Source organism: Trachurus trachurus (assembly GCF_905171665.1).
Source record: "Trachurus trachurus genome assembly, chromosome: 1".
In the NCBI taxonomy this organism is placed as follows: domain Eukaryota; kingdom Metazoa; phylum Chordata; class Actinopteri; order Carangiformes; family Carangidae; genus Trachurus; species Trachurus trachurus.
This window is the reverse complement of record NC_139891.1, coordinates 19,730,718-19,756,643: the sequence shown is the minus strand read 5'-3', so window position 1 is coordinate 19,756,643 and position 25,926 is coordinate 19,730,718. Positions and strand designations below refer to the sequence as shown.

The 25,926-nt window shown below is 44.4% G+C and overlaps 2 protein-coding genes across 2 annotated transcripts; one reads left to right on the top strand and one right to left on the bottom strand.

Annotated features, from left to right (window-relative positions):
* Positions 1-539: 539 nt before the first annotated feature.
* On the top strand, positions 540-6,309 carry tmem132a (transmembrane protein 132A; the record flags this gene model as incomplete). The annotated part of the gene is made up of 13 exons (XM_083976376.1): positions 540-570; positions 1,516-1,742; positions 1,839-2,051; positions 2,143-2,348; positions 2,610-2,717; positions 2,811-3,068; positions 3,165-3,317; positions 3,484-3,679; positions 3,830-3,973; positions 4,142-4,344; positions 4,581-4,800; positions 4,889-5,080; positions 5,383-6,309. 13 exons carry the CDS (start codon positions 540-542, stop codon positions 6,307-6,309), a joined length of 3,078 nt encoding a protein of 1,025 aa, XP_083832502.1.
* Positions 6,310-9,260: 2,951 nt separating this feature from the next.
* Positions 9,261-25,621, bottom strand: LOC310989498 (uncharacterized protein). Its single transcript, XM_083976580.1, has 8 exons — positions 25,096-25,621; positions 21,791-21,894; positions 21,249-21,366; positions 18,669-18,805; positions 15,208-15,286; positions 14,516-14,631; positions 10,960-11,386; positions 9,261-10,498 (listed from the first exon to the last, which is right to left on the bottom strand). The coding sequence occupies exons 1-8, from the start codon at positions 25,388-25,390 to the stop codon at positions 9,825-9,827; spliced, it is 1,950 nt and encodes a 649-aa protein (XP_083832706.1). The 5' UTR covers positions 25,391-25,621; the 3' UTR covers positions 9,261-9,824.
* Positions 25,622-25,926: the final 305 nt, after the last annotated feature.

Here is a 25,926-nt window from a genome sequence, read left to right as displayed (position 1 = left end):
AAAAATATCTTGAAAGATTTGTGGATCTAATTTAATCAATGTTGTGTTATTTCATTTAATGTTAATGTGTTACATTTAACAGACATGCAACACACACACACACACACACACACACACACACACACACACACACACACACACACACACACACACACACACACACTACAACTTTAAAGCCAGGATTTGTAAAAACCTACTGATATTAGACTATTTCATTGTCTGTCAAAAATGCTGATGAAGACCCGGAAGGAAGAAGGCCTAGAGTTATTATCACCGAGTGAAGGGCTATACCTTCATTTATTATAAGAGTATTAGTTTTAGTTTAGTTATGATATGAGAACAACAAAAAACACCTTGTTATCTTCAGAGGTTGTGGTTACAGAAACCCGTGAGTATGATTGGCTGGTCCTGTTCTGCAGGATGTCTAATGCAGAATAATGTTGTACTCACTGTGTCACATGACACTGCGTTGCTTCAGGTCACAGGAAATGGCGGATGACGGCTGGTCTGGGGTGTGGTGGGGCAGGAGAGGACATGGCATGCTGTTGCTGCTCTGGATTTTCATGGCAGGTGAGTCTTCACTTGGATGTTTGTGTGTGTGACTCAACAGGTTGAAGGCAACATCTCATCAGAGGGAGGGGCATTAGGGGTGTAGTATACTCTTCACTGGTTCCAAATATACATTAAAAAGAGACAATGCTATGGCAGTCTTATGTGTATGTATAATATGAAATATGGCATGCCTTTTGGTGTTGTACAAGGAAGCTGTCTAGGTCCCCTCCTTTTCATTAGGCTTCCACTTGATAACATCATCGGGGTGCGCAACATTAACTTTCATGGCTATGCTGATTATACAGAGCTATACATCTCCCTTGAGCCAAATGACAATAATGCATTATGCTCTGACTAACTGCATGTCTGCAATCACTCAATGAATGAGCAGTATCTTTTTGAGAACTCAGTGACAAACGCACTACAGTAAGTTGGCAGCTCTGCAGGTTGTGAACAACACCCATACAAATGTATGTCAGCCTCCAAAAGTGACTCAGATGTTAAAACGTCCAACTTTACAACAGAAATAACCAGATTCATAGCATGGTACAAAATAGATTTGGTCTCATTTTATGTAACTTAACTATTTACATTTTATTGAGGTTTAAAGTTTTGTGTCACTGATGATGCAGGTGCTTTGGGGAATAGTTGGGAGTCTCAACTCTGCACGCAGAAGTCCTGTTTTTTGGACTACCAGGGTATTAGAGGTGGAGATTCAAAACTGCTCTTCAGAAACCTCTGGTTGATGTCACACACATGTTAAATCCATCTTTATTTACAGTAAATTCACTTTGACAGAGCAACAGCCAATGGGGAAACTCCAAAACTCGAACCAGCCGATTCAATGGCAACTTATCCGCACCCACAGGTGTTAAAGATGAGAGATAAGGTGGCTTAGTAACCTGCTTTAGTCTCTAACACTCTGACTCACACTTGTTCCTCTTTCCTTGTGTCCTCCCTCAGTCCCTCCATCCCTCCTGCAGCCTCCGCTCCCTCTCTCCCTGCCGGTGCAGATGTCAGTGGTCCCTTCCCCCTGGCAGTTCCTCCCTCTGTCTCAGGGAGAGCTTGGCCCTCTTTTCTCCAACTCCAGCCCCTTCTCCTTCTCTCAGAGCCTCTTCATGGTGCCACCGCCCAAATGGGGCCCCAGAGCGGGTCTACAGGCCTCATTTGGCCCTTACTCAGTTAGACAGGTAAGAGGAAAACGACAGTGGAATAGTTGGTGGTTGGCTGGTTTGACACTAAGCCCTCTAAAAGCTAACGAGCCACCTCTCTGCATCTTTCCACAGCTCCTATCAGAGACTGTGCTCCCTCTCTCCCCCCCTCTGTCCGCCTCCCTCCTCTCGGAGCATGTAGAGAGAGAGAGGGATGAGGGAGGGCAGGAGAGGTTCAGGGTGAGCACCTTATTCCACAAGCAGGGCGACACCAGCAGCAGGAGCTCCTGCATCACACTACACGCCTTCAAGGAGACAGAGGAGCACAAAGCTTCCTGTCTGACGCAGGTGAGGCACAGCAGTCTCTCAGCTTTCCTCTCGCAGCCTTTCATTTCACCCCCGTCCCCTCCACCTGCTTTAATCTGTCCCCTTTTCCCAGCCTCCTCTGGGGCTGTGTGTGGTGACTCTGGCTCTTCCCAGTGACTGGTTCAAGGACCAAAATGCCAACCAATCACAACAGGATCTGGCCAAGCAGCAGATCAACAGCCACAATCAAAACCGCGTGCAGAAGCGTGGACGGCAGCGGGGTGGACATTATCACAGCAACTTTGTGACCCGCCAGCGTGTGACACCTCCTTCACAGAGGTGAGGAGCCATGATAATAATAATAATAATAATAATACATTACACATTTGTAAGCGCTTTTACAAATGCTCAAAGACACTTTACACTTAATAGAGCAAAGTCAGAGTGAAATACAATTAAAAACAGCAATAAAACAGTATAAAACACACAAAGCTAATTTAAAAAGGTGAGTTTTGCTGTGTAGCCTTTGACTTCAGGGTGGAGGAGTAGCATGGCAGTGGGTGACTGTGGGTAACACATGAACTTTTATTCTTCCTTCAGATACCATCCAGTGGATGATGGGGATGCTCCGGGGGCCCTCAGATCTCTGCGGGGTCCCATGAGAAACCAAATACAGCTTTTCTACTCCTCCTTTGACACAGCAACTGGGTACGTCACAGAGAGTGTGATAATAATAACATGTGAAGACGTTTTCTCGCTGACTTCTCTGAACATCTGTTGATCTCCTCAACATCCATCCAGATGTGTGGAGGACAGAGCGGCTCAGTCCCAGAGGCAGCTCTTCCACATCAAAGCTGTGACACTGAGAGAGGAGAAGGAGAAGGAGGTGGGCAGGACCAAGGAGGAGGAAGCCTGCTTGAATGAGCAGGAGGCGGAGGAGCTCAGCTTGGACTCCCATGTTGTGATTCGCTACCACCGGGGCCCAGTCCTGATTGGACAGCCGGTGAAGGTGTCTGTGAGTCTCAGGGCCAACTTCAGCTCTGAGTTTGTTGTGATAAGGTAAGCAGCACACGGGATTACAGGCCGAAGCCAGCTGTTTGCCTGCAAACTGTAGTTTTACATTGAACGTCTGTGTGTGTGTGTGTGTGTGTTCAGGCTGAAGGTGAAGAAAGGTTTGGTGGCGATGGTGGCCCAGCGAACTCTCACCTCTGACCTGTGGGCAGTGACTCTGGAGAGAAGCCAAGGCTCCAAACACGATGTGGTCTCCATCCTCTGCCACAAACACAGCACACTCAAACACACACACAGGTGAGTCGAGGTGTTGAAGAAGCACCATAAAGTACATGAAGGTCCACAGTGGTGGTGACGTAAATATTGTCATTTGCTTATGTCTGCACCTTGCTGTTGATCTGTAGATATCATTGTTTAGGTCTTTGTATCTGAGTATCATCTTTGTTTTGTTGTCGTTCTGTAGTCCCACTGTCCCTCAGCAGGTGGTGTGCCTGTCGGTTGATGGACTGAGGCGAAGCTTTGGTGTGGCCATGACCGTGTCGGCTAACTGGTGGGTGGAGTACTCTGGACGCAGTAATCCCCCATCACCACAAGGGGCAGCAGTGAGCATCTTCTCATTCACTGATCGACACATCCTGGGCATTGCTCCCATCACAGAGGTACTTCATTCATTCATTCATTCCTTTATTTTAATGTATCAATTAATTCCCAAACCAAAGGTTGAACTCTTAATAGCCTTTCAAATTAATTTAATCTGACTTAATTCTTCTTTGGATGTGTGTGTTTTGTTTTCTGTTTTCTGTCCTCAGAGTAACATGATCATCAACACAGCCATACTGACCAACCAGCCGGTGTCACTTCCTGTCATTGTGCTGGCGATAAGCCGTGATGGGAAGGTGTCAGATGTCACCTCCGCTGTCACGTGTCACTCGACCAATGAGAACGCGATCAAGGTGCAACACACAAGGGTTACAAAAACCTGGAAAACTTACTACTAGACTTTATCCTTAAGGCAGGACCAATCATATGGTTAACCTGCCGACAAATAATCACAGAGATGTGTGTTGCTTACTATGCTTCCTACAGCTGTTTCTCTTCGTCCGTCTCCACCATAATCACAGGTGTCCAGTGATTGCTCCACTGTCTTTGTGGATGGAAGTGAGTCGGGGTTGGGCAACACCTGTGCAGTGGTGGAGTTTCATCTGGGAGCGCTCAGCGGCTCTGTCTGTCTGGAGGTGTGGGCTCCATCAGTGCCCTTGCGAGTGTCCTTGGCAGACCCCGTTCTCAACGCCATCAGTGGCTGGAACCACTTCACAGAGAACGGGTACGAGCATTGTTTTTGGGTTGATCTATCTATCTATCTATCTATCTATCTATCTATCTATCTATCTATCTATCTATCTATCTATCTATCTATCTATCTATCTATCTATCTATCTATCTATCTATCTATCTATCTAAAGCCCTGTTGAGGCTCACCACCTTATCTGTACTCTGTGATCCAAGGTCACTGTGCCACTTTGTTATCGCTGTCTATTGATGTGCGTCCTGACTCTTCAGGTGCATGCCGGTGTATCAGCGCTCCTCGATCCAGGTCCTGACTCAGTTCACAGCTCAGGACCCCCGCGGGAGAACCACACATCTCTTGGGCTCATCTGATTGGTTCGTGGATGTGACGGAGCTGGTCCGTGACTGGCTGAGAGTCGAGGACCCTCAAGTGGCCTTCCTCGGCGCCCAGAACACCCTCATTGGTTTACGGCCCGGGAAGACATCACTCCATGTAGGTGCAACACGTTTATCAATTCAGCTGAAGGTCGTCTGTTACTGAGCATCATCACAGTCTCTCTCTCTCTCTCTCTCTCTCTCAGGTCGTCTCTGAACAGTGGGACGGTGTGTTGGGCAGATGTGATATCACTGTGACCTCCGACCCCGTTACCCCTGCGGACCTGTCCGTACAGGTGGTCAGCGGCCTCGGCATGTCGGTTTCAGGCAGCCCTGCTCACCCCTCTATCGTCACCACCACAGTGACAGCTTACAACATCCTGTACCACCACCACCAGGTGAGAGAGTGGCCATTGGTGACGTTTGAAGAAATATTCTTCATACAGTTTATCCACGGTTAATTTTTAGAGATCAGGGTGCAAAATTCAACAGGACTGTTGTCACACTGATGAATTATTCAAAAAGGAAGAAAGAAAAAGAGGTTAAAGGTGAGATATGAAAGAAACAGGTCAAGATTTGGGCAGTGTTGAAATAAAAATGCAAATGTGAAAATTTTTAGACTCAAAGTTGGGAATTGGTTGAAGACAAAGCTGTAAAGGAACATCAGAGACTTAGATTCATTTCTGTTGTGTCCCTGCAGGAGGCATCCATCAGTGTTTGGCTTCAGTTCAGTGACGACACCGCCTCCCTCCTCTCCTCCTTCAGTGAACTTCCCTCTTTCTTGCGTCTCTCCTCGTTGGCTGAAACTGTGGTCATGGTGACGCCAGGCCCCAACCAGCGCATCTTTGCGCAGGGCGATGGCGGCGGACCTTTACTGCAAGCAGAACTTCTGGTTTCCACCTGCGCTGATCAGGCAGTCGACTCCAACTCCATCAGTGAAGGCAACAACGATTGGACGGACGCCGGAGGAGGAAGAGGCGGGACCAGGAGGCTGGCGAGAGGTTCTGGTTGGATCAGAGTGAACCTAGACCTGGGCTTCCTGCAGCCAATAGGGGACAAGAGCGAGGAGGGCGAGGAGTTTGATTTTGACATTTCAGACACACTGATTGAGTCAGACAGCAACGTCTATACATCGAACTTTGACGAGGACAACAGCGGCAACGTGAGCAGCGACTACTACGACAGAGTGAGCAGGAGGATGACCAACAGAAAGTGGAGCGAGGTGGGGTATGGAGGCATGGTCAGCTGGAACAACCTGGAAAGAGCCGTGCTGATGCCAAGCCAGGAGGAGAGCTCGGTGTACTTCTCCCCGAGCCAGGAAAAAGAAGTGGAGAGGGAGGAAGAGGGTGATGACGAGGGGCAGAGAGCTCGAGAGCTGGAGGTCGGCGTGGGCGCTGTCCTCTCTCTGGTCTGTCTCTCCGCTGTCCTCTTCCTGGCAAACTGCCTGCCCTGCGCCCTGCAGGACAGGAGGAGGGGCCGGGGGCAGAGGCAGCAGGGGGAAGGAGAACTTGAGTTCGGCACAACGGAAGGAGAAGTAGAGGAGAAGACTGGCAATGCGGACGACGAGATACAGCAGCAGCAACAGGAGCAGAACGAGGATGTTAAAGAAGTAGAGATCATTTGCTGAAAAACTCACAAGCTTCAATCGGACACAACAACCACAAGAAGCATGACGCTGCATCGGAGAGAGTTGAAACAAACCTGCTAAAACAAAGACTAGGGCAAGACCTCGATATATGTCTGACAGACTATGGTCAAATATATGTCATCCAGCAAAATCACCAAACATATAAGTGAAAGACAAAGGCTGAACTGTAGATTCAGTTGTATTTACTGAAGGAGACCCCAGATGTAAAGAAGTTACCTCTTCAGGCTTTTGGCTTAATTTCAGCCACAGTGAGAAAGTGCGGGCTGGATTCAAACATGTTTGAACACACATGGCCGCCACTGGAACAAAGACGAAATTAAAAGCATGTGCTCTACCAGATGAGTCACCGGGACTCACACTCTTTCTTATCTAGTTTCCCACACGACCCATATCTCTGTCTGAGATCCACAGTAGTTTAGCTTCAACTCATTCTGAACTCCAACATGTAACACTTCATTCAGAGGCAGATTTTTATGTGTAACTCCCTCTGTTTGACAAGTGGAGTTGGTCATAGTGGTTAGTGTGAAGTCTTCTTTCCGATGACTTCTCTGTCTCTCTCATACATGTAGCCTAATGAAAGTAGTGGGCTGCATTTGCTGCAATGGAGCAAGGTGCAGTGTATTAGAAGTGCTCATCCTCTTCCCTACACCAATACATTGCAGCTCAATTGTCATCAGTCAGTCAGAGACATTAGTAATTAAAGGGTTGGTCATGCTGTTGTGGTTCATTTTTTATTCCACCAGGTCTTAATTGACTCTTTATTGACAACAGGTCTGTTACGGACTTGTTGATTCGTTAGAAATCAGCAGATAATCCTGATCCTAAACTTTTAGGATAAAGTGAATAAATCACTTTTGTCCCTGAGAGAGCAGACAGTCCACCACACACTGTAAATAATGGCTTTGTATTAGAAAGATCATGTTTAACTCTTAACCTGGGTCTATGCTTTTCCCTCCCTGTCATTTAACTTTATCTGGTTTCACATCTTGGTGTTTGAAATAAACTGTGTTTTATTGTGAGGTGTGAAGATGTAATTATAAGATATTTTTAAAATTAAAATAAAGACAATTGAGTTACAATGTGTTTGTTCTGTATATCAACACTAACTTAGTAAATATAGCACTGGCTTGCAGTGTCCTCTAGTGGCAAAGGGTGAAATTACATGTAACACAGGGATGAGTCTTTCGGCACACGACAAGAAATGAGTGTAAGCACTTTAAATGCACTTTTTGCCCACATGATTTTTTAATCAAAATATTTATTTATGTATGTGTTTTTCTCCACTAAATGTGGTAAATTTGTATGCTATTGCGTTTCAGTTTAGAGAATTGCACAGAAGGTTTCAAGAAACGTATTTTAGCAATTGTTAAAACTTATTTTCAGGCCGTTTTTTTTTGCCTTTATTACAACAGCCACAGTGAAAGAGTTGAGTCAGAGATGGAGAGGATCGAGAACTGCCACAAACTCTCACGACTGGGAGTTGATTCACGCCACAAGCGGTAGGAACAGGCCACACACTGCACCAGGTCAGTAGGAGAAACGTCTTGTGCTCCGTGTCGCGATGTTATTCTCGTTAATCTCGTCTGTACCTTGTTCGTCCGTTGAAATATAACAGTTTTGCACTATTGTTAGCTTGCACCCATTCAGTGACACTTAGGCTACATGTAGCCGGATGGAGAGGCGAGGCCGACTATATAATGAGGAGTGCGAGCAGTGTGGAGGCGTAGCAGAGTGGCGCAGCGGAAGCGTGCTGGGCCCATAACCCAGAGGTCGATGGATCGAAACCATCCTCTGCTAAGTGTTTTGCTCCTTTTTCTGCTCATGACCAGGAACTGGACTGTCGAGTATTGCTTCATGAAGTAACCCTGTTATGCACTCCTGATTTAGTTAAATGAACTCTATAAGTATCAGATGATGTGAAACTACGCGTCCAACTAGTGCGGACCTGGTTTTTTACAGTCTATGGTGCGGACTAGTGAGACTTGTTGCGTACGAACTGATGAAGCCCCTTGGATAAGAGGCGAAGCGTCTTCCCAGACAAATACAAGTCCGGTTGCCTAAGATTCAATTTGCCCAGAAAAGAAACTACGCGATACGATATGTTTTCTATTGAACAAATTGTACGGATGCACATAGCCTACACAAACAGATAATCAAATCAAATACGCAAAAAGAAAAAAACGCCAAAAAACATGCAATATAGTGAGATTAAATGATTAAAAATGTGTAGATCAAATAGAACAATTAATCATTGGATATCAGGCGGTACAAAGAGAATAGGCCTACATCAAAATCTATGTTCAGTGTGTTTCGTTTTTTTTTTCCTTTAGTTTTTAAGGGAATTCAATTTAAAAAGTGTAATTTGGAGAGTGATTGAGTAGTAATTGAGAGCTTTTTATATGTGAACTTTGCCCATGATTATTAAAAGATTGTTTATGAAACCTAATATCTTTAATAGCTTTCTAATTGTTGTGAATACATTGTTCAGCGTCTCCTCAAAAGACACAGTAAGTCACAAAATGAATATCTGTTTGTGGTTCAACTCCACAAAAAGTATCTTTAAGGTTTAAGTCTATTATAATGTGGAAATTAATTTGTTACTGAGGTAAATATTATGTAGGCCTATGTGTAAAAATGTAACCTATATCGTCAAAAACTATATTATTACTCAATCCAGTCCGCTGTATAGATAATTATGTTGTTATATTGCCATTATTGTGCCAATTATGACTTTGAGAGCTCTATCAGCAAGAGATAGTGTAACTGCAACCCAATAGAAACTCTGCCACCTAGATTTCTAAATATATTGTGAGGAATGAGGACAACAGTTTTAATTGTGCATCATTAAATGTTTATTCTGTAAATTACCAGACACATAGTTGATGTGTTCACAATAAGAAAAATATTTCATCCAGTGGTTCCCACACCAGGGCAACAACAAAGGCTCGTGGAGAGGTTGTGTACAGTGTGATCAAAACTGTCACACCTGTAGAATGATTATTATCTCAAAATAAGACCACATGTCCCACAATTCCTAAAAAACAACTTCCTAACATTGTTGGTTTTAAAATGTTAGTGTTTATAATTTAGTTAAATAATAAACATTCTGGCAGTCTTGAGTGTGTGTATGTGTGAGTGTTTGTGTTTTGTTTTTTTTACTTACAAGTTTCAAGTTTCTGCAACTTTATAACTCAAGCTCTATTAAAAAAACAAATCAGTGATTGCCTGGGATACTGCTTTCAAAGCTTAAAATGACATAATCTACTCGCACTAGTCCAGATGGTCAGTGGTCAGTAGTAAGGTTAAGCACACACTCAAGTTTTGCAGTCAACACACTAAAGCATTCAAAACCCTGGTTTGGTCCTCAAACTGAGTACTAACAGTGATACAGTGTTTCATCATATATTAAACACAAAACATCAGAGGGGTATGAAAGACACAGTATTAAGTAAGTATTGCTACTGTTCCACCATTTAACACCAAAGGCCATGAGCCTACGTGTGTGAAATACAACCAGCATCAGCATCCTGTCCCCCACAGCTCGGTCCCAACCCCAGCCCGGCTCTGCCCTGCGCTCCGCAGCCCGTGGCCGACTGCTGGTGTGTCCTCAGGTTGCAGATCCAGGCGAACCTCTTCCCACACTGGTCACAGCTGAAGGGTTTCTCTCCGGTGTGAACCCTCTGATGCTTCTTCAGGTTCCCGGCCTCGGAGAAGTGCTTCCCGCAGGTGCCGCAGCGGAAAGGCTTCTCCCCTGTGTGGACGCGCTCGTGGGCCTCCAGGTTGGACAGGCCGGAGAAGGCCTTGCCACAGGCTCGGCAGACGTAGCTTTTCCTGCGGCGATCGACAGGCACAGTGCTGGCAGTCAGGTATTTATTACGGCGAGCCAGAAAACTGGCTCGTTGCTGTGCAGCGATGGCCGCCTCAATGCCTGCTAACACTGCGGCGGAGCCCCTGACTGATAAGGCCGCCTGTGGAGCAGCAGTGGAGCTCATAGTCCTAGAGACACTTCGTTTGTCCTGGCTCTTAGTCAGAGTGACAGAAGCCACGTTGGAGGACATTGTGCTCTGTGCAGAGGGAACCTGTCCAAGTCTGATTGCAGCAGCAGTTCTGCTCCATGGACGCTGAGAAGACCGAGTCAGCGTCTTCAAATGTGTGGACGCAGAAGTCCCTGCGGACAGAGCATAGAAAATATGGAGTTAGTATTCTTCCATTACATCACTCTCCCTGACTGAAACATGAAATACATCAGCATTTGCAATTTAAATAAAGATAGGCTACAACTGTTTTTCTCCGACTCTGACCCTCAGCAGAGACAAGGTCCATTATTCTTTGACACACACCAACAAATGGTTCTGGATAAACGCTCTGGTAAACAAAGTAATAGAAAATATGAACAGAAGCAGACAACAATGAGAAGGTGACTCCAGTTTTGATGTTTCTTTCAAACCTTTCTCCATAGTAACTGAAACATAATCTCTGTAACCATCACCTGCTGTCTGTGTGGCCACAGTTTGCTGTGACATCACAATGAGCAGATAACCACAGAGCATAAATCCATTTGCAATCCTCCAATCAGGAGCCAAACACAGGCAACAATGATGAAAGCAGAAACAGCAGGTGTCGTGTTACCTTGTGGCACAGGCGGCTGGTTGTGAACTGAGGAGCCGCCGGCTGACAAACCCACTGCTGAGGACACTGATGGTTTGCTCTCTACGATAATAACTCCATCCTGGTCGTTCTCCGCTGGGTTATCAGCAGGGAAGGGACACGAAGGGCCGGCGGTGGGTGACGCAGAGTCGTTATCAGGGGCCCAGCGGGTGAAGAACGTCTCCAGTTCAAACAGAGAGTAGTCAGAGGGGAAACTGCTGCCATTACTGGACCTCTGCTGCTGCTGCTGCTGCTGCTGCTGCTGCTGCTGCTGCTGCTGCTGCTGCTGCTGCTGCTGCTGTTGTGTGTTGGGGCTGGCTGGTGTGTTGGTGTCTGGTACCCTGAGCTGGACAGCCGCTGCTTTGCTGGAGTCTTCTGACATCAAGGGGGTCAGTTGAGGGGCTGCAGACTGGAGAGGGGGGAGAGAGAGAGAGAGAGAGAGATAGAGAGAGAGAGAGAGAGATAGAGAGAGAGAGAGAGAGAGAGAGAGGGTTCAATGAGACCAGGTGTTGATGACTAGGTTGGAGTTAAGTTTTCACAAGTTCATACAAAATGAGATCTGTGAACAGACACATTCACACAGCAGTATCTCTAGAGTGGGGTCCAGGCAGAAGCGTTGCTAGCTATTAAGCTCTACTGGGGCACAACTCATACCGTTTAAGTTTTCACCCATATGCACACAAGACACTCGACCACACACTCGACCCCTGAACAGGCCATACAAACACTGACAGGCGCATTATGCCCACACAACAATGAGACTCGCTTGCAGTTTATTTACAGATTTTGATTGACGGAGTATCGGCTCCTATGATCTAAACTGACTTTGCTTATTCTTTAAGCATCAAAGTGTACCGCTGCCCTATATGTACATTTATACCCCAGTAAAAGGGGTCTGGTGACGCCCATGGGTCCAGGTGAAGACTGATCTCTGTCATGCCGTTGTATAGCTGTTGACCTTTAAAGGAGACATATTATGCCATTATGCCCCTTTTCCACAAATTAAAATAGTTCCCAGGTGTCTTAAAGACATGTCTGTGACATGCTTTGGTCAAAATACCCCAAGGATCAAACATCACAGCTCTTTTCATCCTCTCAAAACAGCCTGGTTCACAACGGCTTGTTTCAGCGCCTGTCCCTTTAAATGCAAATGAACCACTGCTTGCCCCACCCCACTACTTCTACCGGTCCCAGGTAGGGGTGGTATTATGCAAATTTGTAAACTAATTACATCATCGTCAGACAACTGAGAGAACTGCTCATAAAACCACATGGATTTCAACCTAGGGAGCCTGCAAACTACAGATTGTTTTTGTCAATTCTTACATTTTGGGGGCCGGAAGGCAAGACAAAGACCCAAACATATGTCAAAGAGCCTTAAAAAAGTGATATTTCCATAATATGTGCCATTTAAGGGCAAACACAGAGGAGCTATGCATCCTTGGCTCAAAGTAGAGTCAAGTGCTGTGCAGTTACTGAGCTGGAGTTGTGTAACTATTTCTAGACTTCAGCCTCTTTTCCAGCTTCCTGCTTTCAATCACCCAAACACATTGTTCATACAAAGGAACAGTTTAATTTGTCCAAGGTGTTATTTTATGTGTCTCCTCTAGGTATGAGGTCGACGGAGGCCACTTTGGACTGAATGCAACTAAAGTACATCTTTGAAAGCTGCCTGTTTGAACTGCGGCTGACAGCACGACTGAGGACACTTCACCTCAGTGGCTGAAGGTTCACGCAGAGAGAAGCTCAAAATGTCACTGTGAGGGAAAAAAAACAAAAAAACATAATGTGCTGCAGAAAGTTTTGTTTTCCAACCATTTTCTGATTTGTTGTTAATATTGTGTCACAATTTTGTAATGTGATTTTAAAATGAAAACACAACTTCATGTTCATGTTTTTTTTTATGGTTTTAATGATTTACATTGCAAGCTGAGGACACTGAGCAGGAGTTTACAAAATTGTGACACAATAGAAAAGGCTAGTATTACATTTGCTGTATATGTTTATGCTACAACTGCCACACTTCAGAATGACACACTTTAAGAGCAAAGGCAACGCATTTTCACCGGAAGAACAGGATTTCAAACTCAGTGTCACATTGTGAATATTTGTCTGCTCTTAACAGCCACTCAAAGTGCTTTACAGTATTAGTCACATGCACACACACATTCACACACACTCATTCACAGTGTGGGGCAACTTTAGGTTCAGTACCTGTCCCACAGACATAAATACATGTTAAATGGAAGAGCCGGGGAACGTACCAACAGTCAGTCCAACTGATTAGTGGACAACCAGCTCTGCTCTGAGCCACGGCCTCTGTTTTTTTACTCTTTTCCTCTACAGTGATTTCCAGACACTTTCACGTGCCAGTGGAACTGATCCTGTTCTGCAAGTTCAGTTTCACATTAACAGCGGCGCAAAGCTTCTTTGTATCTCTTTGCAAATTCAAATTTCCTGCACAGATTATTCCACATTGGGACGCCATATAGCTCAGTGGGTTGAGCAGGTGCCCCATATGCAGAGACTACAGTCCTTGCTGCAGCCGGCCCCGGTTCGAATCCCGAATCTGGTGGCCTCTCTCTGCCTCCCCATTTCCTGTCTCTCTCAACTATCCTACCAATTACAGGCAAAAGCCCCAAAAATATACTTAATAAAAAAAATTTAAAAAAAAAGATTTTTCCACATTTAAGACACTGACATGTCCCAGAAATGTGAAATATGTGGAGGTGGTGATCACTTTGACAGTGACTTTACAGCTTTGAAGACAGCTCTACAGGAGGTTTACTGAGTTTATCATGTGAGCTATAACAGTACAGACCTTTAATGTTCACTAAGGACAAACCTTTGTTAGCTTCTAGCCTAAGAAGTCATTTGGGGAACGAGAGATATTTATGATAAAAGTTGTCCTGTCTGTTAACCCCAACAGTACTTCAGCATGCTCGGCTATGCAGCGAACACATCCCTGAGTGTATTTCTACGTCTGTGTGTGGTGTCTCTTCTGGTGTTTTTTCAGGTTGCTGGGGTCAGAGAACCTCTCGGCGCAGAGCGAGCACTGGTACGGCCGCTCCCCCGTGTGAATGTTCCTGTGGATCTTCAGGTTCCAGAACTGGGAGAAGTTTTTGCCGCAGATGCTGCAGCCGTACGGTCTCTCTCCAGTGTGAGTCCTCAGGTGGGACTCTAAGTTTGCCTGTGAGCTGAACCCTTTCCCACAGAACCTACAGCTGCAAACCTTCTTCCTGGGCATTTTCGGCTGCCCCCCCTGCGCAGTTCCTAAAACCTGACCGAGGTTCAGCTCCTCGGATAAATCGATAACAGGCGGCTGCTGCTGCTGCTGCTTAAAGGACACAGAGGTGGTGTGAAAGCCTCGGGAGCTTTCAACAGCCAATCCCCTCCCAGAGCTGCCGGGCTCTGCTTCAATGAGCGTGCTGGGCAGGTATGGGAGGGGGGCGCAATGTGAGGAAGGCCCTGGGAGGCTGTTGTCATGACAATAACTATCCCCCCCATTAGTCCACAGTGAGGAACGGCCATAGCTGACCTCTGAGAATCCCCCCCCAGACTCCTGCAGGTCAGGCAGCTGATTGGTGGAAGCTTGTGGCGTCTCCTCAAAGGGCAGCACTCCCCTGTAGTCGTCTGTACTGGACTCCACCAGCCCTGGAGACACGGAGAGGTGCAGAGTCAAACACTGTAGCTACTGGCATAGTTCTTTAGAAATATGAGTTGAATAAAAGAAATAGACGATTAAAGGGATAGTTCACCCAAAATTGAAATTTTTTCAAGCTTGTTTGTAGCGGAAGCTCCTCTTCCCGGTTCGTCAAATTTGGACGAACCAGGGTCTGTCCTCTTCCCAGTTCGTCCAAATTTGACGAACCGGGAAGAGGAGCTTCGAGAAGCTTCCACTACAAAACAAGCTTGAAATATAGACTTATTTAATTTTTTTCGGGACAATTTCGCATTTCGGGGCTTCAATACAAGACGGACATTACATACGAGCAGCATGGAGGTATTTGGATGTTTTTTGGTGTGTCTTTTTGTTACGAAGACAGTTGGTATCCATTTGCAACTGTTATATGGACATGCACTGCCACGCCGAGACCCCCTGTAAATTTCAATTTTGGGTGAACTATCCCTTTAAACTGTGTTTTCGTGTCCACATCTACAACTATTAGTCTTTTTCAAATAAAAGTGGCCGACCGTGCTGGTGGAGAGACAGCTCAGTACTTCACTCACCTTCCTGTATGCTGAGGCCGGCATGGTTGACCAGCTCCACGTCCTCCACCTTCACCAGCACCACCTCGGGCTTCGCCTCCTTTTGCACACACACACACAAGAGAGACGGGACACGTGACATTAGTGAGCGTCATGATTGTTCAATTTGAGTGGTGTCAGTGTCCATCAGATGGATCCACTCCACTTTATAGCTGTTTGTTTGTGAAATATTTTGTGTGACATGCCATTTAGAAAATATTGATTGATGCAGCTTTAATAACCCAGTACAAATTGTGACCAGAATTACCTTCGTCTTTGTGGTGGTCTCCCTCCACCACTCAGACTGTTACAGGTTACATCCCTGTTTAACTGGTCATAACGTTAGTGTGACTTTGTCATTGCTGTGTGAAGTCCTCAGTAATGGCCAAAGTGTTTTCTGAGGTCACCATGAACTTGACCTTTAGCTTTTGACCACCAAAATCCAACCAGTTCATCCTTGAGTCCAAGTGGGCAATTACGTGAAAATTTGGAGGGAAATGCCAGGGTCCAAAAGCTGAGCTGGTATTATAAATCCCTCTGGAGTACTTTTTGGGACATTTTATTTCACGACCTTTATCAAATAAACCTCGTAAAAAATACAAAGCTCTGTACTTCTGTGACTTCGATGGTGGCCATGCTGGAGATATGATGATCCCAATGCCAAAATCTTAACAGCTTTTCCTCCTGTCCCGGTGAATTTTTTTTTTTTTACTAAATTCAACTCAAGGTAATATGGAGATATTGAGTTCTCAAGGCTGAAATCGTGTTTTGTCAGATCTCTGTGACCTCCAACATCTAATGGGTTCTCGAGTCCAAGCGAATACTAGAGTAAGATTTGGAGGGATTCCTTTGAAGAGTTCTGGAGATAAAGGCTTTACCCAGGGCTTTACAAATACCATGGTCCAAAACCGTGTTTCCCAGGCCAGGTGCATTATACAATATCTTTGCAGCACCAAAGTAAATTCATATGATTTACCTCTGTGGTGTTGAGATATTATGCTCCTCAGGCCAAAATGTAGCCGTTAGCCACCAAAATCTAAGAAGCTTGTCCTCGAGTGTTTTTACCAAAGGCATTCCCTCAGGTGACCTCCAGCTGCACACTACAAGGCACTGTGGGATTCAATGAGTGCACTATACATGAGATAATAATTCTCACTATACATTCAGACAGCATTACATAATGGAAAACACCCTAAGTAGTGGACTAATGTATATATAGGGAGTAAAGTAGAGAGTACCGTAAGTGAAGGTTTGTGCCAGATTTCAAGAATTTCCATCAAGTAATTACTGAGTTGTCAGATCTGTGAGAATCGCCCAGTGTAGAGGCATAGTAAAGATTATTTAGTGTTTATGTAGTCAACAAGTCCCAGTTTAGTCAATTCTCAGTGTTTTTTTTTATTTAACCTTTATTTATCCAGGAAGGATCCATTGAGATTTAACAAGGATGTCCTGGTCAGGAAGTGCAAATACTTCCTGACCAGGACAGTCAGGACAGTGTTGAACACTTTGTGTTTCAAAATATATCTGGAATATACAGTATATAATGTGGAATAATATCTTGATATCTGAAGTCATTCAGCTGAGATTCTTTTCCAAGTTGAGGAAATAAATCAGGGGGCTTCAGTGGTGCATGTTTTATTCTGTAAATCAAACACTGCATATAAAATGTGTAGTATATTCGCTATAAAACATGAAATGTGCTACATTTAGAATGACTGTCCATACCATAACAATGCTCTTAGACATTTACATACTGTACATGGATACCATGTTTACACCAAGTCACTCAGTACTGGCCGAGACTAACTTACAAACCATGCAACCAATGTACAAGACACTGCGAGTGGCACCAATTGTACGAACACGTTCAGACCCATCCGTCAGTGCTTCCTAAGCTGCTACATACATGACGGGACTGGGCTGTGTAACCTTGGTGCGATAAGTTCATGCTTCTCAACTGTGAGAGTTCATGGTGGCCCAGTGCTTCACACTCGTACTTTACATTTTACTATAACCATAATGTCCTCAGCTTCTGGGTCAGAAACTTCTAGTGTGTGGTCATTATACTGAGTGACTATTTATGACAACTACTATATGATTAACAAGAATCTGTTTCCAAAAAAAGCTCTGTCAGAGGATAATTTCAGAACGCACCTCTAAGCTTGCACTGCCTCCTACAACAGGTGCGTGAATCGCTCCGAGTGCCTGAGCTGTTTCCCCAAAGTATTACTACACATTGGTGAGTCTGTCACTCTGTCACATGTTCCTTCATCACCACACACACTGTAGTTTATTAAGACTCAGTCCCACATACACATCGTCCTGCTGCCACTCACTACATAACAAAAAAAAGGGACAAATCCAGCGATTAAATGAGTCCTTAGCGTCTTCTGTAAAGTACTGGAATAAGTAGCTTATAATGCTCATGAAGTGTTTGTTTTTTAAATGAAATTACTTGCATCATCCATGCATGTGTATAGCCAAAAGTTAAATCAAACAACACATTTCAGGTCTGTATGCTGGTAAAAATGTGTCTCTACTTTTCAGTCTGAAACCTCGGTTTGACCACAACACCGTAAACAGAGACGCGTCAAAAAGTAACTGTGACCGAGTTCACATTGTCCAAAAACTCCATCCCCCTATGTCAATGTATTATTATTTTCTGTAAACAAAGACATATAAGACAAGCTTCTTGTTAACCACTATGTGTAACATTTGGAAATCTGCTCTGTGCACAGATCATGTTCATTTTGTTGAGCAGAAAGTCCGTCTCTCCTGCCGACCCCTCAGACCGCAGCCTCAGTCTGTTCCAGGATCTCCTCTTCGATTAGCATTTCGGGGTGGCTCCTTTTCTGGTGTGTTTTCAAGTTTCTTATCCAGGCAAATCCTCGGCCGCACAGCCCACAGCTGTAGGGTCTCTCTCCGGTGTGGACTCTCTGATGTTTCCTCAGGTTTCCGGCCTCGGCGAACGTCTTGCCACACGTGGAGCAGCTGAACGGTTTCTCTCCCGTGTGGACGCGTTGGTGGATCTCCACCTTCTTTGGCCGGTTAAAAGCTTTGCCGCAGTAGCTACAGACAAACAGTTTTTCCTTGGGGCCGGTCCGATGGGGCGCATGGCCGTTGTCACCGAAGGTCTGGGGGAGCGGGAAACCGGCGCTGTAACAAGCCCAGCCGTTAACGCCGGACGAGGTCGAAGGGAAATCGGCCGCTGCCATCGAGTACGAACAAGATGCCGTCTGTCTTTCGACTTCAGCCCCCGAGGACTCGTCAAAAAACTTTTCAACCAACGAGTTAGCACTTTTATTGTCACACAACATGTCAAACTGTGAGTCGCTGCTGCCATCATCGATATACTGGGGTTGGTTTACAGTTTCCTGCAGCGAGTCTCTGCGCTTAACAGAGGCACTGAGGTCGCAGTTAAGGAGAGGAGAGGAGTCACTGACCTCCGCTCCTCTGTTGTTGTTGCTGCTGCTGCCGGGGCGCCTCGTCCTGCTGATCTGGGTCTGCGTCTGAGAAACACCCTGCTGCTCAAGGCTGCGTCTCTGTCCTGCAGCTCCACGAGGGACACACTCCAGCACTCCTTCAGAGAGACCATGTGTGGCAGAGGAGGGAGAAAACACACAACAGTTTAATAATATGTCTCTTGATAAAGACTCATTTGCTTACACACTCTCAAACGGTTCCCCGATTAATCTGTCAATTTTTAACTATCATCTCTACTTTGTAAGAACACTGACAGGTTCAAACATGACAGACAGTGGAGGAGTTGATCCTGTTTTTTCTGTTGTGATGAACACCATGTAGGGCCAGTCAAATTTTCTAAATAAAACATGATTCCTTCCACTAATTACAGGCTGCTTCAAAGTAAGAGCGCTTCATGATGATGCAGTGGAGTCAGAAATACAATATTTGTCCATCAGTGTAGTAGTGGGGTAAAAGTTACACCTTTCTAAAATAATTCTTATAGATATAACAAGTACCATACAACAGAATATAGTGCAACAACACTACCATTACCATTATATAAAGCTTTGGTGAGGTCTCATCTAGAATTTGCAAGCCCTGTCTGGTTTCCTTATAAAGCAAAATATATTGAAAAGGTTAAAGCAGCTCAGAGAAGAGGAACCAAATTAATCCCAGGTCTGAATGTGATGACAAGCCAAGAAAGATTAAGGCACTTAAAACTGCGAACTCTTGTCTATAGGAGGTATAGGGGTGGCATGATTGAGGTGTATAAACTTGTCCATAAAATATATGATTCCTCAGTGGAGCTGGTTGTTAGTTTTTGGAATAATCGGTATGAACTAAGAGGGAACTCCTTAAAAGGATGTAATGCAGGCTCCTTCAGTGAACTCTTTTAAAAATAGACTTGATCAAAAAAGATTAAAAATCCTTATTTAATAAGGATTTTTTTATATAATTATAAAGCAAGGTTATGAATTTGTAGCCTTGGTTTTTTATCTGTTTGTTTGTTTTGTCGTTGTTGTTGTTGTTTTTCTTTGAGGTAATGCAAGAGATTATTTTTGGATTATTCTGTCATACAGTACTGTGCAGGAAGATGGAAGTGTTAATTTTTTTTTTTCATCAATTAACAAAATGCAGTGAATAAAGAGACGTGAATCCTAAATGAAAACAATATTTGGTGTGACCACCCTTTGCCTTCAAAACAGCATCAATTCTTCTAGGTAGGAACACCTGCACACAGTTTTTAGGGCCGGTGTTTTTTTTTCCAAATATCTTGGAGCTCCTCAGATCCTTCTGTCTCTACATGTAATCTCAGACAGACTGGATGATGTTGAGCTCAGGGCTCCGTGGGGGGGCGGCCACACCATCACTTCAGGACTTCCAGGACTTGTTGTTCTTCTTTATGCTGATGATAGTTCTAAACGACACTGGCTGAATGTTTGGGGTTGTTGTGAATAAATTTGGGTCCAATCAGATGCCTCACTGATGGTATTGCATGATGGATAAGCATTCTGACTTAACATTTTTTCACACCTGCCTAAAACTTTTGCACAGTACGTATTTAAGTTATATTATGTATGGGTTATTGAAGTTTCTAATGGTATATTTCTGTTTATTTTTTGTATGTTGTCATTATTTTGAGTCTGATGTAGAGGAGTTATATCCTTTATCAGATGTATTTTCATTTAAATAAAAAATGTCATTAGATTTCATTAAAGTGAAAGCACTGTCCAGCTTTGTATATTTTAATATAGGGAGGGTATAATCATCTATAAGCAGTTCCAGATTGTGTGGCTTAAAGCAGAAGTAAGCGATATTTTTGTGTTAATATAAGTCTTAAATAGTTATATCTTCCGACAGCAATCACTTACATAGAGTTTTTGGTCCGAAACACGGGTCTGTCAGTCACTCTGCTCTGCTGTAAGCCGAGGAGAAAACGTCTTGTATACTTCCTTGTATCCTACAAGCTTTATCCAATGAGGAGAGAGAACGGCATGAAGGGCTGTTGTGCAGCCAAGGGATGCGCGTGAATGTGGTGACGTAGGGACGAGGACCAATAGATCCATGACGAGGGCCAATGGAGTTACCATTGGCTGACAAGAAGTTAGCCAAAACGACTGGATCGCTGTAATGGAAATTTTTAGTGTGTACTTGTTTATTCATTTCTATTGTTTTGTGCTCTCTGTCTGATACATGTTGTGCATGTTCTCACCTAACATCGCCTGATTCTTGTATTTGACGCCTGACCTTGGTGTACATTGTAATCTGTTTCAGCAAGATAAAGTTCACTTGTGGGGGGGTGTGACAGATTCAACAAAACTCCTCTGTTCAACGTATTTTTTGTTCCATTCCTTGCAGACTGCGTTGCACTCTGTTTGACTGAGAACCTTCTTTGCAAAGAATAAAACCCTTAAAAGACAGTCGATCTCAACATCTTTGTTTCAGATCTTGCCTAACAAATTTCCACAACATTGCTTACTTCTGCTTTAAGTATGGATATATAACTAACAAACTAGTTGAGTAGTTGGCACTAAAATCACATCCAACAACAAACTCACCATCATCTCCTATTAGGGGCACGTCTTCCTCTGTTTCTTCAATTTGACGCATGTTTGCTTCCACCTTCTCCTCCTTCAGGTCCAGGTCCTCTGGCTCCACCAGCTCCACATCTGGAGACTGAACAATGAGACAGGTTGGACACACTCAGTTAAGACCCGTTTTATAATTTTCCTGAGGCTGCAGTAAAACCACAGCAGCCAACATGCCCCATTCCAGTTTGTGAGTTCCTCCTTCATAGTCACCCGGGGCCAACAATAAATATTTACACTAAATCTCACTCAATCGAAATTAACCAATTTGTATGAAACAGTCTGTGCCACAATCTCTCAGACATAAAGAAGAACAATTTCGCTGACTGTGAAACTGAAGTACAAACTTACATCAGTTTACTTTAGTTTAGTAAAATCACCAGAAATATTTAGTTCTGTTTCACTCTGAACTTCATTTATTGGGAGTAGAGATGTGTTAAAGACAAGTGTCACACGGTTCAGTCTGCATAGCTTACACATCTGGCCCTTGGACTCCCTCGTGGTGCGCTCACCTTGCTCTGGATGTTGTCAGAGTGGACCGTCTGACTGGCTGCTTCCCCTGCAGCGGCTCTGCCTGACCACAGCGCCACAGCCATCTGTCGCTCGAACACACCACCTAGACAGACACAAGACCAACGTGTGTGGAGAAACGGTGCATCAGCATCAACAGTGTCACTGCAGGTGAAGTAGAGATGAGAAAATACAAACAAGTTGTTGCTGAAGGGTCAATCAAAATCACATCAATCAATCAAATGACTCTGGGAAACATCTCATGGCAGCACAGATGGTTTAAAAAAACGTCTCTAAATAAGAAGACATTTGCTAACAGGTTCAGCACAACAGCTGAATAAAAAGTGGCTGATGATGTGCGTTTTTGAGAGTTTGTGATGATTTCTGGGTTGAAATTCAAACTATGTATGTTAATTAGAAGCAAAAGAGAAAAAATATAAATACTCTGTGGATTTACTACTTCCAGACGGGATAACTTTGATTCATAATTATCAGGATGTTCCAATAACTCAGTGAAAAGACTCCAGCTGATTCAACATCCTGCAGCTCAAGGGTTGGCCGGACCTCAGAGAAGAGATCCCATCTCTCCGATGTCTGGCTGGGAACACACTACACTGCACGTTTTGTTTGAGCAGAGTGGCAGATGATGATTAAAGTAGGTGATGCGCAAAGAGGGGTGGGCGAGGTCAGAGAGTTCAACCTTTTCTACAGCAAGTTTAACACAGGTTATCTCCTTCGCAACTTGGCACTGCAGCTGTGACTCCGTCTAACATCTGGATCAAAACCTCCGTCCTTTATAACAGGGGAAGTGCAGGCGGAGGTCAAGAGGCTACGTCCGGCCTGGCTGAAGGACTGTGCAATCCAACTGGCTGAGTTTCTACAGAGGAACATCAAGTCTACAAACAGGGAGAGTCCCAGTGCTGTGAGGAAACACCATGTCTTGCTCCAGTTCATAGAGCAAACAGCTGAAATAAATACAGAAGTGGTTCTAACATTACAAAACAAAACCATCATGAAAACACTGGAGAGGCTGCTTCTCCACCTTTTGAGGTCACAGACTGAATATGTGTCATAAAATCACTATTAAAAAAAGATAGCAAAATCCCCAAGGTTTTTTGATGTGGGTTTGTGTAAAGTAGGTTGTGTAGATAATTGGCACATTTTCTGCATTTTCAGCGCATTCCCACTTTGAAGATCACCAATTAGAAGTCGACTGGAAGCACGGGCAAATTAGCAGAGCTGCTGATGCTTTAGACTTTATAAAAAAACAACTAATAAAACAATCCAAGGGTGGGATGTGGGATAATTCCAGCCTTTCATCTTCCCATGAAAACAGAAATGTGTTGTCTTTACATTGAAGTGTAGACTATTAATGTAAAATTAAAAACAAACAGGTCAGATAAAGATGAACAGATACGGTGTAAATTCAAGTCCCAGAGTTTAACCTTTAGTCCATCTGAGTGTAATTGTACGGGGAGGGTTTTAAAGAACCTGGTGAGTCCACACATTCCTCACTTCTAGTAGCTCAGGAATCAGCAACACGACCAAAACCATCTCCATCATGCTCCATGTAATTTTATATCGGGAGCAAACTGAGAGGTTATAAACAACTTGCCTAATGATATATGTTTTATCTTAATTTCCTATTTCTACAAACATTACAGCTGAGATTCATTATGTTACATCATTTATTTTTTCATGTACTCATGTGTCAGACCATTTTATCCTAAGCAACGTACAGCACGTAGGAGTCCTCTGTTAGTCATCACAGCAGACCTACTGGCTCCACCGGGTGAGACTAGCTACTTGACTTTGCTGCAATTATATTACTGCCACACTATACTCACATTTGTTCATCTGTGTATATTGATAGTAAAATAAAGTGCATTTTATTTTTCTCCAAGCATTTCCGCTTCTCTGCTTCATCTTGATTACACAGAGAGCTTATGACGCAGGAACCAGGCTGACCAATAGTCACCACACACATAGGTTTAGACTTGTATGGTATGGAAAGACGTTGAAACCATGTGATACTAGGATAGGATCACACATCTTCATCTTCAGCCAGGCTGAAACTGGCTTTATCTCCCACCGAAACTTCAAGTCTTTCCGCTCATTGCATCCAGACTTATCTGATCAAAGCTGACTTGAGACGGACTAGCAAAGCCTCGCTTTGTGCAAAAAAGAAATAACAGTGATAAACAGCCTAAAATGAAATGAGAATTTGTCATAATATTTTCCAAATGTGTGAATATGTGCAACTGTGGCCACCAAAAAACACTGATCTGATACTGGCGGGGGCAACCACATGAGGAGCTCACACCAGGTTGAAGGAGCAGAGTTTTGTCCACCACTTTCCCTCCAGGCTTTGTGATGTCTGTCAGCGAGAAGAGACACCCTCCCTGTTTCTGCTGAGTCGCCCAGAGACGGCTGCTCAAGCTGGTCGAGTACATGCTATTTTTTTGGTTAACCCCCCCAAAAAAAAAAAAAATCTGCAGTGCTTTATCAGGCAATCTCTTGTGTTTCTCTTTTTGCAGTTAGAAGGCCCCGGTGCATCTAATGTTTTGGATGTGTCTGCAGCCTGGAGAATTAAATGCTATTATTAACCACACGCCTCACTGCAGGATGTAAGCAGAAATTACAAGATCCATTTCAGCAAGTAGCAAAGTCAGTAACTCTACTCATTATCTGCCACATACTTGGGTACTTTGTGATAGATGAACTATCACAGGATGTTTGCACCATATATAAGAGGAAGCCGTTCCCCACTATTGGTTGAAGAAGGTCACAACTGAATATAAAAAGCGCAAAATACAGAGAAAATTCAGTTGGACTGGGGAAAGATGAAAATAAGTACACACTTTAAAATAGCGAATTTGGTCATAGTTTTAACTGTATTTAATTTCCTATTTCTTCTCCACAACCTAAACCAATGGTAAACAGATAAAGACATCACACATCACAACACATAGCCTAAGGGGTGTGTGTGTGTGGGGTGAGACACATTAAACACACAGTTGTGTTGACTTCAGAAATTGTGCTCGACTGTAGAGCTTAAAAGAAAAAGAAAAATTGGGCCCTCAACACAACACACACACATATTAATAATATTCAGTGTTTCCCCTTGGCTTTTGAAAAATACCATGGACATTTCAGCATTAAAACAACTTTTATAGGTCTATAAAACAAACAGTAATGGACTGACTCTGCTTTGTTTGCCACTCAGCCATTTGCATGACTAGCTCTCTTGATGTTTACAAAGTGAAAACCATCATGTGGTTTCTCTCTCTCTCTCTCTCTCTCTTACCGGCGGCCGGTGCGGACTCCCGGAGCCTGTCCGCGGGGCTGAACAGCAGCCTCGGCCGGCCGCTGTTCATGGCGCTCTCCCGCAGCCTCCTCTCGGCGTTTCCACGGGCCATCTTCAGCTCCAGCAGATGCAGCTTCCTCTTCAGGGCCTTGTTCTCTCTCTGGCACTGGGACATCTGCAGACTGACCACGGCGTACTCGTCGTCCACCAGCTTGCAGATCTCGGCCACCGCAGCGTTGGCCAGCACCTCCATGATGGAGGCCAGCTGCGTCTGGAAGGCCAGGCGGCTGGACATTGTTGTTGCTAAGGTCCGTCGCTCGCTGGCTGCTGCCCCGTCGCTACGCAAAGACACAACACGGTGTTAGTCCACTGGTGTGGTTAGGAAAACACCGGAGTCCTGGTCAGAGCATTACAACGACCGTGGAAAAAAAAGATTCAGCACATTTACTGCGGAGCTGAGCAGGTAAAGAGGAGAAAGCTAAAGCTAAAATTGATTCTTCTCCTCCTCCTCCTCCTCCTCCGTTCACAAGCTTCGACCCGCAAACACGTGACGCCACATCCGGCTGACGCTACGCTACGCTGCCGAGACGGAGCGCCGCGTGCGCGTAATGTAATACATCCATGGGAGGAACCACACGAGTTTACAAGTGCAGAGTGATACCATAAGTTAGCCTACCTTTTATAAATGAAAGAGAAATTAATTAATAATGTCATGATATCAAATACACCCTTGTACTTAGAAACCGTATGTATAGATTCATGTGTCGGCTTGATGGCTCAGAAAATAATAGTTTGACCAACATCAACAGTAGCTCCATCAGGTATCAGTCT

Excerpts from the sequence above, each read along its gene's own strand:
- LOC310989498 (XM_083976580.1), bottom strand. The coding sequence starts at position 25,390 with ATGTCCAGCCGCCTGGCCTTCCAGACGCAGCTGGCCTCCATCATGGAG. Across the intron at positions 21,895-25,095 it reads GGAGTCCGCACCGGCCGCCG|GTGGTGTGTTCGAGCGACAG; the intron begins GTAAGAGAGAGA and ends GTGTCTGTCTAG. Across the intron at positions 18,806-21,248 it reads GCCCCTAATAGGAGATGATG|GAGTGCTGGAGTGTGTCCCT; the intron begins GTGAGTTTGTTG and ends GTCTCTCTGAAG.